Below are 17,301 nucleotides of genomic sequence, written 5' to 3' on the forward strand. Positions count from 1 at the left end.
TCTTTTGTCCAAGAAGGGTGGGAAGAAATGGAGGCAGGAAAAGGGATTAAAAAAGAGATTAAAAAAGAATTAAGATGATATATATCAACTAGCTCCCCATGACAACTGTCATTATATATTGCAACAATGTACCAATAAAAGTAACTTTTTAAAAAGATGTGAAGTCCAGTGTCCCACTGAAAGCAGCCACTAGATGAGTTGATATTTTTTTTGTAATTTATGTAATCTTATAACTTGCATCCAAGATCCCTTAAGTTTAACAGACATTACCTGACATGTTTAAGCATTTGTAAAATGAGAATTTGTTCTTTTAGTCAACTAACTTGGCAGCTGTAAGTTTTCCTTACCTTTTTAACCATTTAATCAGAAAGAGAAAAAATTCTAACACCGTAAGTTTTAATTTTGTTGCCTGTTTTCCTTACCATTTCTAGTATTGCCAATAGTAAATGTGAAGTCATATGATATATAACCAGAAACACAACCAAGGATGTCCAAGTCACTGTTGCCACTTTTGCTTGTTCGCGGTACCAGGGATTGAACTCAGGCCCTTGCGCCAAACACTTATTCTACTGAGCTATCTCCCTGGCCCTAATGCCACTCTTTAATGAAAACAAAATAGAAGAACTTTTGCTACAAAGTTCAGTGGAATGTATAATTGTTACTTGGTGTGCCCAAGGGAATTGGCTCCAGGACCCCCTCATCTATCTTAAAATTTGCAGGTGCTCAAGTCTCTTACACATAAAATGACACAGCACTAAATTTGCATATAACCTAAGCTACTCTCCCATATAACATTTAATCATCTCCAAGTTATTTATAATATTTAATGGAATGTAAATGCTATGTAAATAGTTGCTATACTATACTATTCAGGAAATAATAAGAAAAAGAGCCTGTACATGCTTAATATAATGTAATTTTTTTCCAGAAATATTTTTGATCCATAGTTGGTTGAATCTGTGGATGCAGAATCTGTGAATATGGAGAGCTGACTACACAAGTAAAACAGAAAAATGAGATACAGTAGGAACAAGTCTCTAAAGTATGAATCCAAAATCTGAAATATAAGTTCTGCTTTTATGATTAAGTATCTACATGACCTGAAAGATACTCAGTTCACAAATTTAATTCTTTCCACAATTTTGGTCACAAACCAAATTGGACAAGAACCAAATCAGATTCAATGGCTCACTTCAATGTTGACCTTATGGGGAAATTTGAGTCAGTTCTCATCCACTATGGTTTACAACCAGAATTGTGGAAAGAATGATGTTCGTGAACAAAGACTGTAATAGGCTGGGCTCATGATCTCCAATATTCTAGAATGTTGTTCAATAAAAATACATATAAATATTAAATATTCCTATTTACTTTCTCACTTGCCATTTAATATGTCTAGTACTACATTAACAAGAAATTTATCTGATATTTTGGTGTTCTTGCTAAAATCTTTCTGATGGTGGAAAGAAGTGTAGTACTGTTTTTTGACACTAAACATAAATTTGCTACGTGTACTGCTTTTGTTACTGTATCATAAATTACATTAGATATTTGTTTACTTACAAATCTGAAGTACACGTTGAAAACAAGCCTATCCCATCAACCTACCATTTTACTAATACAAAATTCACAATATGCAACTTTACTGTTATAAGAAATTAACCATTGGGCTGGTGAGATGGCTCAGTAATCTAAAGCACCTACTGAGAACAAGCTTAGCAAAGCACAGGGACCGCGGTTCAATCCCCCAGCACCACATGCCAGACAGCCCCGCCCCCTGGTGGGCTGAGCTGGCCACACACACACACACACACACACACACACACACGTAAATAAATAAAAAAAAATTTTAAAAAAAGAAAAGAAAGAAATTAACCAGCAAATAGCTGAACTATTCAGGGCACAATGTATACTATAAAAAAGATTCTAACCAATTCAATTACTTCTAATCTTGTATAACAGTCTGTGTATATGTTAGTTTACATTTGGTTCTTCAACTATGAACCGATAATTCCCAGTATATATCTGAATGTTATCATTAGACTTACCACAATGGTTTATATATCAGAATGAGAGAACAGTGAAGATTAACTTGTATTTTACCTTTTTTCTGGATCCTTTTGAAGGCACAATGAAATCATTTTTCTAAATGACTTTCCATATTTTTTAAGCATTTCTTTATCTTGAACACCAGTTTCCAAAGAAGGAGGATCATTCTGCAGTGTCAGCATTAAAACCTGTAAGAATTTTCAGTAGTGTATAAACTTCTGATGATTCAATAAAGCTTAACTATTGTGGTCAGGGTTGGGAATATGGCTCAGTAGCACAAGCACCTGCCCCGCAAGCACAAAGTCTTAAATTTGATTCCCAGTACCAAAAAAGAAAAAAGGCCAAGCAGATAGCTCAGTGGCATAAGTGCTGGCCTGGCAAGCACAAGGTCCTGTGTTGGATCCCCAGTACAAAAAAGAAAAAAGTTAACTACTGCAATCAACATTTTTCAATACAGCAAACAACCCGCTGCCCCAACATACAAATACATTTTACTTCCTAAATGTCCACATCTAGATCAATGATTTAGAACCCAGAGTTATTTATCTACCATCCACCTGAATAATATGCTTTAGAAAGTTGGTTTCCCAAAACACTTGTCTACAAGATTCCTTATATAATACTGCCGTATCCTTTAATTAGAACCCATTGTATCTTCATGTCCCCTAGCCTTAATTAGATTCTTAAACAATCAAATTATGGTTTTTTTGGTTTTTTTGGTAGTACTGGGGATTGAACTCAGGACCTTGAGCTTGCAAGGCAGGCAATTATTCTACCAAGCTATCTCTCCAGGCCCCATATTATCTTTTAAGAAAACACTAAAGCCACAGCAAAACTAAGAGTATCATGTTGCTAACTCTACCTATCTACAGTTCTGTTTTTCCTTGACATCTCATAATGTGGCCTTCTATTCCAGAACTCAAAAATTTCATTACAGAAATCACCAAGAATAGGACCAGCCAAAAGGTCAGCAGCCTAAGTGTCTGGCTGGCAAGGGCAAGGTCCTGGGTTCAATCTCCAGCACCAAAAAAAAAAAAAAATCACCAAGCATGTCCTACTTAACAAAGCTACTGACTTTTCTGGTCCACATTTTTGCAATCTCTCTTGCAGCAACTGACAATCGTGGTTAGCGTGTCCAGGCTACATCTCTTCTTTCTTTGATTTTCATGGCAATATATATGAGTTTGATGCATAGACATAAGGAATGAAGGTCATACTTGCAAGATATGATGTAGGTTATTTGTACTTTCCATATAGCTTGACTTTTTAACAGAAAAGCATATGCCATTTTTTTTGGTTTTTGGGGTTTTTTGTTTTTTATTTCTTCCTTTTTGCGGAACCGGGGATTGAACCCAGGCCCTTGCACTTGCCAGGCAAGCACTTATTCTACTGAGCTATCTCCCTGACCCTCCCCTTTTTTCTGGTACCAGGAATTGAATTCAGGAACTTGCTCTTGTAAAACAAGTACTTATGCCACTGAGCTATCTTCCCCAGCCTCATTTTTGTAAATATAAAATTAAGAATAAAAATAAAAGGGGGGCCATAATTAGTGTTATTCTTGATCTTGTGATTAAATATACATTTACAAAAACTAAATAATGCTTCAAATATCTTTCATTTTAAGCAAATAAGTTGGGGGCTGGGGAGATGGCTCAGTGGAATAAGCACTTCCCTAGCAAGTGCAAGGGTCTGAGTTCAATCCCCACTTCTGCCAAAAAAAAAAAAAAAAAAAAAGTTAATGTATATATCTGTCTACAATTATGAGAATGGATGAAACGTAAATATCCTTCACTACTCACTGCAACCTTTTAAAAAATAAACCATCTGAGGGTCTAAAAAACAGCCACCCACCTTGCAGCTCTAAAAACACCTTCTCTTCAAATCCTGGTAAATATTCACTTACTCCTAAAAGCCTTAAGCCTGTAGATGAAGGCCAGTCTTAAAATATAACAAAAGTTCAAGATTATCAAAATTATCATCAAATATGCAGGTCAGTGGGTATGTTTTGAATATGGAGATATACAGAAGTTTTTCATGATATTTGTTTACTGGTTTTGTCCCTCTCTACATTGTTAGAACCTTAAGAGGACAGAATTACATCATTTCTTAAGATGATACAGATGCAATTACCTAAGTAACCATTTACAATAATGATGGTCATCATTTTAAACAAAATAATGGGGACTCTGGTGAAGTGAGAATCAAAGGAAAACAAGTACAGCTACAAACGGAAAAGAATTCCTGTACATATTATAACTCTTTTTGTCACTAAACTAGCAGGATCATCAACCACAATTCAAGTAACTACTAAATTATACAATAACAGTCCACTTAATAAAAGTTGTTTAGTGTTCTACCACAAAGCAAAATTTGTTTTTATTTTTAGTCAATAAGTAATGAGAACAAAAAACACATCTGGCCCATGAACACTGTGCATGAATTATATATTATATGAAAATTAAAACAGTGCTTAACAGGTTTTTGAACCTAGCAGTTAATTGGTAGGATTCTCATCCTGACTAACTATATATGCTGATACCTGTGAACTAAGCAACTGCACTGAACACAGCAATGTGTAATACAAGAGTCATGCTTGGAATGCCTGTCATTCTGGTCTTCTAAATATGTACTGCTTGTCATGTCATAACAATTACTGCCATACTATCTCTCAAGTAAATGTTTGTTTTTTTAAAAAAAAAGGGTAGGAGCCGGGGAGATAGTTCAGTAGAATAAGTACTTGCCCGGCAAGCACAAAGGCCTGAGTTTAATCCCTGGTTCCACAAAAAAAAAAAAAAAAAAAAAGGGTAATAAATGAAAACAGGAGACAAGAAAAAAAAAACATGTTAAAGGACTGTCCTCCTACAATGCTGCATATGGTTCAATTTCTAAGTTTCTGTGTAAAAATATGTAATTGTTTGTTCCTATTTTTTAAATATATTTTTAATCTTTTTTTCTTTCCTTTCTTCACATTCTGTAGGGATATAAAGTTTAACATATCAATACTTGATAGAAGGGGCCAAGGAGATGGCTCAGTAGAATAAGTACTTGCCTAGCAAGCGCAAGGGCCTGAGTTCATTCCCTGGTTCCATCAAAACAACAACAAAAAAAAAAAGAAAAAAGAAAAAAAATACTTGATGGAAAATACCTGTTCCATATTATGTCTAAGATGTTTGATATTCAGACAGTGAGGTTAAGCTCAACTGCCTATGTTATAGGGTAATAATATCATTAAGCTTCTCTTCTGGAGAGTTAAATTAAGTTTGTAGACCAAAAATTACAGAAAAAGAAGGGCTGCAAAGACAGCCCTAGCCTTTCAAGGTCAGTGAGGACTCAGGACATAAAAGAACCTGTACTGTAACATTCTGTAACTCAGTGACATCCCAAATATTCTCATCAAGGAGATTATGGGGCCACAGAGGAAAGTGATCGATGATGTAGACTGTGCCTAAAGAGAGTCACATGGGGAGAAAACATTTTCTCAGGCTTTCACAGAGAGCAAACTGGTCAAGCAATGGCCGTGACTCATCCACATGAGTGACACTGACAAAAGATCTACAAGGTGTTATACATGGTTTCCTGGCAAATCCTAAGGAGATTTGACTGACCTCATCAGAAGTCTTGCTTTATCTTGGTCAATCATCTAGCAGAAAATTATAAAAATGAGGTATAAAAAGTAAAGCCATATTAATATGCTGGGCCAGGGAAATGGCTCAGTTGATAAGTGCTTGCCTGGCAAGCACAAGGGCCTGAGTTCAATCTTTGGTTCCATTAAAAAAAAAAAAAAAAGAAAGAAAGAAAACATGTTAATATGCTGAGCTGTAAAAGGCTCAAGTCAACAACTTCTGACACTGCCAGACCTACGGATAACCCACTATTATTATGGATTACTGGACTATACTGGATTATTTTGCTGAATTCATGCAGCTACAATATTTAAATGCAATAGAACACCCATCTCTGACAAAACTAAACAAAAAAAGGGGATACAAATAAAGGGCCACCAGGGAGATGGCTCAGTGGAATAAGCGCTTTCCTGGCAAGCACAAGGGCTTGAGTTCAATCCCCAGTTCCGAAAAAAAAAAAAAAAAAAAAAAACCAAATGAAGGGCCACTTTGTATCTGTATATACAGAATAGAATAGATATACAGCTACTTTCTCTTAATGCAATGAGATGAAAGATTTATACTAATAGTGTTTGGACAGGATATCATGTCTGGATCTTGTACTATGAATAACCACTACGAAGACAACAATATGCAATGTATTAATTATAGAAACTATTCTACTAATCGGTTTTGAAACTGTCTCATTGCTATTTCTCAATAAATTAATAAGATAAATAAAATAGTGCTTGACACAGATTAAGTGCTTAACAAATGCTGAATATAATATGTAATCCTTTCAACCTTATAAATAAACCAAATAAAACTGCTCTGCTTTACAGAGCAAAGGCGAAAAACTCATTAAAGAGAGATGCTGGTCCATAATCTTACTAATCTAAGAACAGAGTCAGAAGATGTTGAGACACAACATATATAGAATAACACAACTTATTCTACAAAGTCATGTAATACTAAGCACCAAATACCTAATTTGAATTTAACTGCCACAGTAGTCTGAAGAAACACGGTGAAGAACACTACAGGTAAGAAATAATTCATGAAAGACAGTGGACTAGAAAGTACCAGTTTCTCTCCCTCACCTAGACAGCTACATGACCAGAATCTACTGGGTAACAACTTTGGAACTATAGAGTATATGGAAGGCTTACAACTTCAAGGAAAGGCTTGGAGAATAAACTAGTTAATTTTTTCTTAGCTCTGAAGCAGCTACCCATCCTCCACCCCAAACCCAGATTAGGAGTTGTACACATACATATTGCAAGAGCAACCCACCACCTGGCTGCCAGGAGTCAAGTTAAGAAAAAGACCTTATTTTTTCAATACTGGAGACTGGTACGCTCATTTTGCTGACTTCTGATCACTGAGGTACAGAAAGAGATCAGCGGCTAATAGTACCAGCCTCTCTCCCTCTTAGTTATCACAATTTTTGCTTTTGTCCTTCTTGGAGCCAAAAGTTAAAAGAACGGGGAGTGCAGGGACTGGGGTTTGATCCCCAGCACCACAAGCCACACCTGTCTCAGCAGGACACTGAGATGGGTGTGGTGGTGTACACTGGGGGAAGCTTAAAAAAAAATGGGGGACAATGTCAATAAACAGAGAATTAGAGATCAAGATTCAGAAGACATTAAGACCACATTCAAGACTAAACCTTGGCACAGAGGTGAGCTACAATAATTAAAAAACAACAAAAACTATTAAGTCCCAGAGTAGAAGACACTGAATTCCAGAGTTAACAGTGTTCAAATGTAGTTTTGAACAAAAAAAAAAAAAAAAATCACAAGCCATATGAAGAAATAGCAGAACATAGTACATTCAAAAGACAAAAATATCAGACAAAGACTTTAAAACAATGGCCTTAAGAATGCTTAAAGAGGGCTGGTGAGATGGCTCAGTGGTCTAAAGCACCTACTGAGAACAAGCTTAGCAAAGCACAGGGACCGCGGTTCAATCCCCCAGCACCACATGCCAGCCAGCCTTGCCCCCTGGTGGGCTGAGCTGGCCACACACACAAATAAATAAATAAATAAAATTAAGTTTTAAAAAAAAGAGCCTATCTCAAGAAAAAAAATTTAAAGGCTGGAGATGTATGTGAGTTCAAAAGGCCTGTGTTTAATCCCTACTACTGCTAAATAAATAAATATAAACAGATTTAATACCTTTGAATGTACCTATTATAAATTGTTTAAAAAAAAAAAAAAAAAGAATGCTTAAAGAGGACTGGGGATATAGCTCAGTGGCACAACACCTGCCTGGCAAGAGCAAGGACCTGAATTTGATTCCTGGTACCAAAGAAAAAGAAAAAGAAAAAAGAAAAGAGAAAAAAACGAATGCTCAAAGAACTAAAAGACAATGTGATGAAAGTCATGAAAATGAATTTTTGAACAAAACAGAAATGTCAATTATGAGATTAAAAAAAAAAAACTCAAATGAAATTCAGCTGAAAAATATATGAGGCAGGGAGGGAATTTCAGCAAGCAGAAGGCCAATGAACTTAAAAACAGAAGAAGGAAACTGAGTAAGAAACAGAAAGGAAAAAGATCAAGAAAAAGGAGAGTCTAAGGGACCTATACAGGGCTGGTGAGATGGCTCAGTGTTCTAAAGCACCTACTTAGAACAAGCTTAGCAAAGCACAGGGACCGCGGTTCAATTCCCCAGCACCACATGCCAGCCTGCCCCGACCCCTGGTGGGCTGAGCTGGCCACACACACACACACACACACACATAAAAAAATAAATAAATAAATAAAAAATTTAAGGGACCTATACGATACCACTAAGAAGATCAAATATATACATTCTGGGTGTCTCAGAAAGAGAAAAAAGTGCAGGACAACAGTGTCAAAATTTTTCAAATTGCCAGGCATGTAATCCTAGCACTTGATCCCAACACTCAGGAGATTGAGGAAGGAAGAGCACCATGAGTTCGAAGCCAACCTGAACTACATACTGAGACCTTCCCTAAAAAAAAAAAAAAAAAAAAAAAAAAAAAAAAAGAAAGAAAAAAATCTGATAAAAGAGATAAATATAAATACTCAAGCTCAACTCTGAATATACACTGCCTACAAGAAATTTACCTCATCAGCTGTGATGGTTGATTGATTTGTCAATCTGAGAAGTTTCGGTAAGAGAAGCTTAATTAAATCAGCTCATCAATTTCAAACCATAGGGTGGGCGGAAATCCACCTTAGGGCAGCTCATTACCTGGGTGGCACAAAGGGGAAATGAGGAAGGGTGAGCCCCGGTGTTCACATTCACCTTAGACATCATCTCCAGTACACTCTTCAGCCTTCCACAGATTGTTCAGTCTTCCATCACAGACCCCTGGCCTTCTGATATGGACTTGCACAGGGCACTGCAGTAAGCTCCAGACCTTGGACTGAATCCTTCGGTCTCCTGTGTGCACAGAGCCTCTGCACACTTCATCACCCGACTCTTGGTGACCATCATAAGCTGATCTTATAATTTCTTATACATTTATATATCTTGTGTTGCCTGGAATTGGCTAATTTGATGAGAACTAAAGACACCATGGTCTTGCCTTCTAATTCTGTGGGGAATATCGATAATTCTTGGTGTGAACTGTTTATATTAATATGCTTATGTAGATCCATTTGATTATACGAATTCACCATTTGTGAGATGTAAGGAATTTAGCAACTCCACACATCAAAATTTCAATGGCAGAGTGGGAAATACAATGATGCTGGATGGTCTTAGTATCTCTAGACAAAATAAAGGAAAATAATGAGCTCAAAACATCCATAGGAAATCTAAAGACTTCTGATTCGAGGACAAATTAATAAAGGAAAATAAGAAGTTCAAAGATAAAAATTCCCACTTAAGAAATTAAAGTCTCCAAATGTGTCCTGAAAGAAAATTTCTCTTAGCCAAAAGGCAAAGATTGCATAAACCCAACTACAACCTAAGTTTAGTGCTCATCCTCGAAGAATATCTGAACCAAAGGCAAAGGCACTGACCAGAAAAAAATGGGATCCCAAAAGGTGGGAGAGAGACATGTGGGAGGATCCTGAAAGGGCTGAGGATGTTGAGCTTTTAGACACTAATAAAATATTTCCAGAGGAAGATATTTCCTCACACAGTGGCAGAGGCATCCCTACCCACATCCTCTGCAGCATTATCCTCTCCTAGTATACCTGAGGAAACTAATCCCATGTTGACCAAGCAGGATAACACTGACACTCCTCAGGACCCATGCTCACCACCCACCTTTGCCTCCCGGCCCAAAACCAGACTCAAATCATAGAAAAGGATCCAAAACATCAATGTGGCCCTTCAATATACATACCTATGGAGATAGCTGATAAAGAGAGTGTCAGCAAAAATCAGATTCAGAGGAGGTGCAATAGGCCCTCAAATCCATCCTGTAGTCATTTCTCCTGTTCCAGAATGTGTAATTAGGATAGATATACTTACTACTTGGCAACATCCTCACACTGGCTCCCTAACATGTTGTGTGAGTACTATTAGGGTTGGGAAAACCAACCATAATAGCCATAAAAGCCATCAAAATTGCCCTTACTTGGTAAAATAGTAAACCAAAAGTAGTTATCACACTCCTGTAGGGACTTCAGAGATTAGTGTCACCATCAAACACTTGACATATGCAGGGGTGGTGGTCCCCACCAATCTCCATTTAATTTTCCATTTGGACTATGCAGGAGATGAATATGTCCTAGAGAATAATGGTAAACTACCATAAACTAAATCAAGTGGTAACTCCAACTGCAACTGTGATACTAAATGTGGCTAACCTGCTTAAACATATGAACATATCTCCTGATACTTGATATGTAGCTATTGATTTGGCAAATGCCTTCTCTATACCTATCCCAAAACACCATCAGAAACAACTGGCTTTCAGCTGGGAAGGCCAGGAATATACCTTTATTATCTTACCTCAGGGTTATATTTAACTCTCCAGCCCAGTGTCACAACTTAGTTCATAAGGATCTTTATTGTCTTTCTTTCCTACACGTATCACACTGGTCTATTACAATGATGTTATATTGATCGGGCCAAGTGAGTAAGGGGATACTATCTTTACTATGGATTTATTAGTAAAGCATTTGAGAGTCAAAGGATGGGAAATAAATCTAATGAAAATACAATGCCCTTCTACCTCAGGGAAATTTCTAGAAGTCCAGTGGTATGGGACATGTAGAGCTATCCCTTCTAATGTAAGAGATAAATTGTTGCATCTGGCTCCCCTACAACCAAAAGAGGAATAAAACCTAGTGGACCGATTTGGATTTTGAAGGCAACACATTCCTCACTCAGAAAGCTGCTAGTTTAGAGTGGTGCCCAGAACAAAAAAAGGCTCTATGATAGGTCCAGGCTGCTACTGCAGCCTGCTCTGCCACTGGGGCCATATGATCCAACAAATCCAATGGTACTTGAAATGTCAGTGACAGGCAGAGATGCTGTTTAGAATCTCTGGCAGGCCTGCATAGGTAAACTGAAGAGGCCTTCAGGATTTGGGGGCAAGGCTCAGCTATCATCTGTAGACGACTACTCTCCCTTGACAAACAGCTCTTTGCTGCTCCTGGGACTTAGTGGAAAATGAACACTTGACAATGAGACACCAGGTCACCATGGGACCTGAGTGTCTTCTCATGACCTGGGTCCTGATTCACTGAGTCATAAGGTTGGACATGCACGGCCAACAGTCTAACATTAAATGAAAATGGTATACACATAATCAAGCCAGAGTAGGTTCAGAGAGTACAAGTAAATTATATGAAGAAGTTGCCCAGATGCCTTTGGCTCCTATGCCTCTATACAAACCTGTTTCCCAGCATGTACTTATGGCCTTGTGGGGTGTCCCATATGATCAGCTGTCAGAGAAAGAGAAGAACAGAGCCATGTTTATGGATGGCTCTGCACATTCTGCAATACCCACAAAAGGATAGTTGTAGCACTGCAGTCCATTTCCAGAATATCACTGAAGGACAGTGGCGAAGGGAAATCATCACAGTAGGCAGAGCTTTGAACAATGTGCCTGGTAGTACATTTTGCCTCAAAGGAGAAATGGCCAGATAAGTGACTATATACTGATTCATGGGCAGGCAAGAACTTGGAAGGAATATAACTAGAAAATTGGTGACAAAAATATTTTGGGAAAAATTATGTGGGTAGACCTCTCCATATAAGCAAAGAATGTAACAGTATTTATTTCCCTGTAAATGCTCACCAAAAGGTGACATGAGGAGATAAGACAACCTACTCTGTGGACAGTGACCAACCTCCTTCAGTCACCCCTGTCATTGCCCAATGAGCCCACAAACAGAATGGCCATGGTGGCAGGGATGGAGGTTATACATGAGCTCAGCAACACAGACTTCCACTCACCAAAGGTGGTCTGGCTACACTAATGCTGAATGCCTAATACACCAGAAGCAGAGACCAACACTGAATATTGACATATTGGACAATATGGCACCATTTCCTGGGGAGATATTCAACCTGCAAATTATGGCACGTTGATTAAACTGAACCACTTCCATCACGGAAAGGAGTGAACTTTGTCCTCACTGACAGACATGTACTGTGAATATGGATTTGCCTTTCCTATACATAATACTTCTGCCAAAACCATCATCCATGGATTCACAAAACACCTTATCCACTATCATGGAATTCCACATAGCATTGCCTCTGACCAAGGAACACATTTTACAAAAAAGAAGTGAGGTAATGCGCTTGTACTCATAGAATTCACTGGTCTAACTACATTCCTCACCATGTAGAAGTGATTGGATTGATAAAAAAGTGGAATCATCTTTTGAAAACACAGGACAATGCCAGCTAGGTGGCAATAGCTTGCAGGGTTAGGCCAAGTTTCTTCAAAAGACTGTACGTTTTGAATCAGCACCCACTATATGGTACTGTGTCTCTTCCCACAGCCAAGACACCCAGGTCCAGGAAATCATTCCCAGGAAGTGGGATTAGTACCACTCATCACCCAGTGATCCACTAGCAGAATTTTTACTTCCTGTTTCCACAACCTTATGTTCTCCAGGCTTAGAAGTCTTAGCTCCAAAGGAAGTAAGTCTTACACCAGGAAGCACAACAATAACAGTATTGAACTGAAAGCTGAGACTTCTATCTGGTCATTTTGGTGTCATTATCCATCTGAGAAAACAACTTAAAAATAGTCACAATAGTGTCAGAAGTGATTGACCCAGACTATCAAGGGGAAAACTGGACTACTACTCTACAATGGATGAAAGGAAAAATACACTTGGAATGAAGAAGATCCATTAAGGTACCTCCTAGTATTATTTTGCTCTGTTATTAACATCAATTGGAGAGCTGGTGAGCTAGCTCAGTGGCAAAAGTGCTTGCGTGACAGGCGTTAAGAACCTGAATTGGCTCCATAGTACCAAGAAAGAAAAAAAGAAAAGAAAGAAGAAAGCAAGTAGGCAGACAAGATAAGACAACACAAGACAAGACAAGTCAATTGGAGCCGGATGTGGTAGCACATGTCTGTAATTCCAGTACTTGGGTGGCTGAGGCAGGAGGACTGCTTCAAGTTCAAAGCCACCCTGGGCAATGTAAGAGTTCAAGACTAGCCTGAACAACACAGCAAAATCCTGTCTCCAAAAAAATAAAGTTGATAGGAAATTACAACAACTTGATCTAGGCAGAGTGGAAAATGGTCCAGGGCCTTCAGGAATGAAGGTATGGGTCACTCCACCAGGGAAACAACTAAGACCTGCTGAGATGTTTGCTGAAGGCCGATGGAATATGAATGGGTAGTAGAAGAAGGTAGTTCTAAATACCAGCTATGACCCCATGATCAGCTACAGAAACAATGATTCCAATTGTACTATTTCTCTCCTAATATGTTTTTAATGTAACATAATGTTGATAGATCTAATAGTGGTTCTTAAGGATTATTCAATCTATCTTATAATATTCAGGTTGTAGAAATGTTAAAAGTAAGCATCACCAGAAAATTTGCCTTCTGTTCTGGGGAGAGAATTAGTGCATTTCTGTTTGTATGCAGGGTAGACATAAATATGCTGGGTATAATTATAAGCTTGTCTTTTTTATCTAACGACTGGCTGTCAACAAAGGATGGAGTGTGATAGCTGGTTGACTGTGTCAACTTAAAAAGCTTCGTTAAGAGATGCCTAACTAAATTGGCTCAGCAATTCCACACCCTAGGGCAGCTCATTACCTGCACAGTATAAATGGATACTGAGAAAAGATGAATTTGCTTCTGTTTCTTCAGAAGAGCTCCAGTCTTCCCCTCCACCTTGGATATCATCTCCTGGCTTCCTGTGCAGATCCACCAGCTTCCTGATACAGACTTACACCAGACACTGCAGTGAGCTCCAGACCCTAGTCTGAATCCTTCAGTCTCCAGTGTGCAGACAGACCCTTTCCACTTTCACATCCAACTCTGTGGATAGCGACTGTAAGCCTATCTTGTAAATTTTGATGTATTTATATATCATGTGTTTTATCTATTTGTTTAATAAAACAGTGAGTGATAAACCAGCAAAAAAACAAAGTAAAAAGATGGAAAAAAAAAAATCTGCAAAAATGGAAGCCAAAAGTAAACAGAAGTAGCTACACTTAGATAAAATGGTCTTAAAGTCAAACCTATAAAAAAGGACAAAGAAAATTACTACATACTGATAAACCATTTCAACAAAAAAATGTAACACTTATATACACTCAAAGTCATAGCACGCTGCTAATACAAATGGCATTAGACATAAAAGGCTCCAATACAAAAAACAGTGGAAGCCTCCAACACACCCACTTCTGTAGGAAGATCAATGATTCATTCCAATAAAATCACTGACACAGTCATTAATATAGGAATTGTGCAAACCAGACAGACCTCCAGCATCATGGAGAACATTTCCCAGAAGCTGCAGACCTCAGTCCTCACTTATATTCAGGACCCTCCAGGATGGACCCAGAGGCCTCAAAACAAGTCTCAAGAAAATTCATAACTGAAATCATTATCATGTATCTTCTTGGACAAAATGGAATAAAAACAGAAATCAAGATAAACTTTAAAAAGTTTACAGACACAGGGAAATTAGGCAAGTTCTTAAAAAAAAAATCAACAGGAAATTACAAAATTTCCTTGGAATCACAGCATACCAAGAACTATGAAATAACAGCAAGAACAGTGTAGTGTACCCTTGACTTAAGAACCCCATTCATGGGGCCAGGGAGATGGCTCAGTGGAATAAGCACTTCCCTGGCAAGCGCAACGGCCTGAGTTCAATCCCTGGTTCCGCCAAAAAAAAGATTTGTTAGGGGCTGATGAGATGGCTCAGTGGTCTAAAGCATCTACATAGAACAAGCTTAGCAAAGCACAGGGACCCAGTACCACATACCAGCCAGCCCCACCCCCTGGTGGGCTGAGCTGGCCACACACACACACACACACACACACACACACACACACACACAAATAAAATTAAAAAAAAAAAATCCAATTCATTGTAAAGGCTAGCTGTAACTCAAGCTGTCAAATGGAAGGCTCAGGTTCCTCTACATAGCCTTCAAAATCTCTCTCCTATCTACATGCAGATTTCCATATCCTTAGAGAGACACTGGCACAGGATTTCTCAATTAACCTCATACAGAAATGATGTTGCAATGTTCCTTCCAGAACGCTTTAAGGGTTAATTCTATATCTGAAACTATCTGAAGGCACAAGCAGCCAACATACAGTCATAACTCAAGGCTTTGTGGTTCTAAGATAAAACTAAAATTTCGGTCATGACACAAGTTGTTCATGTATCAGGCTGGTCTTAACTTGAGGGTTCACTATTAGGGAAAAGTTTACACTACTAAGTGCTTATATTGAACAGTAGAAACACCTCAATAAATAATCCTATAATAGAACTCAAGAATACAAAAGAATAACTCAAAATGAATACAAGAAAAGAAATAATAGGGTCAGGGAGATGGCTCAGAATAAGTGCTTGGCTGGCAAGCACAAGGGCCAAAGTTCAATCCCCAGTTCCATAAAAAAAGAAAGACAAGAAAAGAAATAATAAAGATCAGAGCAGAAATAAAGACTATTAACACAAGCCAGGTGTGGCAGTGCAGATCAGCAATCCGTACCCTAGGAGGCTGAGGAAGGATCAAAAAGTTTAAGTCCAGCCTGGGCAACTTCGTAGTTTAGTGAGAGTCTCTCAAGATTAAGAAACTAAAAAATTAAAAAGGGCTGATCCCACAGGGTCTTCACACTGATCTATACCACACTTCACAAAAGAAATGGCAATTAAAGCCACAATAAAGTATCATCTCTGTAGTGGTCGATAACATTGTATCAACTTGGCTAGATAGCCTCAGTTTATACACTCTGGGCTCTGGGGGCCCTGCCCCAGAGTAACTCAGCACAAAAAGGGGATATAAAGAAGATGAGGAAAGATTTGGCTTTCCACTTCCTTAGAGGAACTTCAGTCTTCACAGTTAGCTTGGACTTCATCTTCTGGCTCCCAGCGCAGACTCATCAGCCTCTGGCTTGGATCCTTTACCTTTCTGTCGCACACTCTGCAGGTTCTGTCGTAGATTCTTCAGCCTTCCATTGCAGACTCAACGGCCCACTGATAGAGACTTGCACAGAACCCTGCAGGGAGCTTCACACACTCTGCACACTTTCTCATCTGACTATGTGACTGGTACATCTTGTGTTATATCTGTTCCTTGTATTATATCTGCTCCTCTAGTAAAACCCTAATAGGGCTAGCCAAATAGCTCAGCAGATTAAATGGCCTGCAAGCAGGCACAAGGGCCAGGAGTTCGATCCCCAGGCCTGCCGTGCTGGCCCCACCCCTGGGAAGTGCTGTGGGAAAAATTCAGACCGGGCATGGTGGCACATGCCTATGATCCCAGCTCTTGGGAGGCTGTAAACAAGTAGATCACTAAGGGTCCAATCTGGTAGTGAGACCCTGAACACCCTGTAAACCCTTCCCTAAAATATAAATAAATAAATCCCTGACTAATACAATCTCACTCCACTTTTTTTTTTTTTTTTTTTTTTTTTTTTTTGGAGGAACCGGGGATTGAACTCAGGCCCTTCAGCTTGCCAGGGAAGCACTTATTCCACTGAGCCATCTCCCCAGCCCTTCTCACTCCACTTTAAATGACTACAAACAAAATGGTAAGAACAAATGTTGATAAAAACACAGGAAAGGGAAAGTCTTATCCTACCCACAGAAAAGTAACTAGTACAGCCATTATGGAGCAAAAGATCAGAGCATGTGATCTAGCTAGCCCGCTTCTGGGTGCATATACAAAGGAAACAAAATTCATCTACAAAAGTTACTTGCAAAAAAAATAAAACTTAACTTGCGCTCCCATGTTTGTTTCCCTAGAATCCACAATAACCAAGATATGTAATCAATCTAAGTGTCCATCAATGGATAAATGGATTAAAAAAAATGTGTTCATATACACAATGGAAAATTACTTGACCTCAAAAAAAAAAAAAAAAATTCTGTCATTTGCAGCAGCATGGATGGAACTGGAGCACAATGCTAAGTGAAATAAGCCAGAACAGAAAGACAAATACTGCATGTTCTCACTCATATAGAGCAGCTGAAAATGTTGATCTCAAAGAGGAAGAGAA

The 17,301-nt window shown here is 38.5% G+C and overlaps 1 protein-coding gene across 1 annotated transcript in view; it reads right to left on the reverse strand.

Moving 5' to 3' along the window:
- Oxsr1 (oxidative stress responsive 1) overlaps positions 1-17,301 on the reverse strand; it is a 155,504-nt gene that overhangs the window by 53,833 nt on the left and 84,370 nt on the right. The window contains exon 8 of the mRNA XM_004642146.2: positions 2,104-2,237. Coding sequence (XP_004642203.1) covers positions 2,104-2,237 — 134 coding nt within the window. The remainder of the gene's footprint in view (positions 1-2,103; positions 2,238-17,301) is intronic.

The sequence above is a fragment of the Octodon degus genome, unplaced genomic scaffold (assembly GCF_000260255.1).
Source record: "Octodon degus isolate 3935 unplaced genomic scaffold, OctDeg1.0 scaffold00147, whole genome shotgun sequence".
NCBI classification, from domain to species: domain Eukaryota; kingdom Metazoa; phylum Chordata; class Mammalia; order Rodentia; family Octodontidae; genus Octodon; species Octodon degus.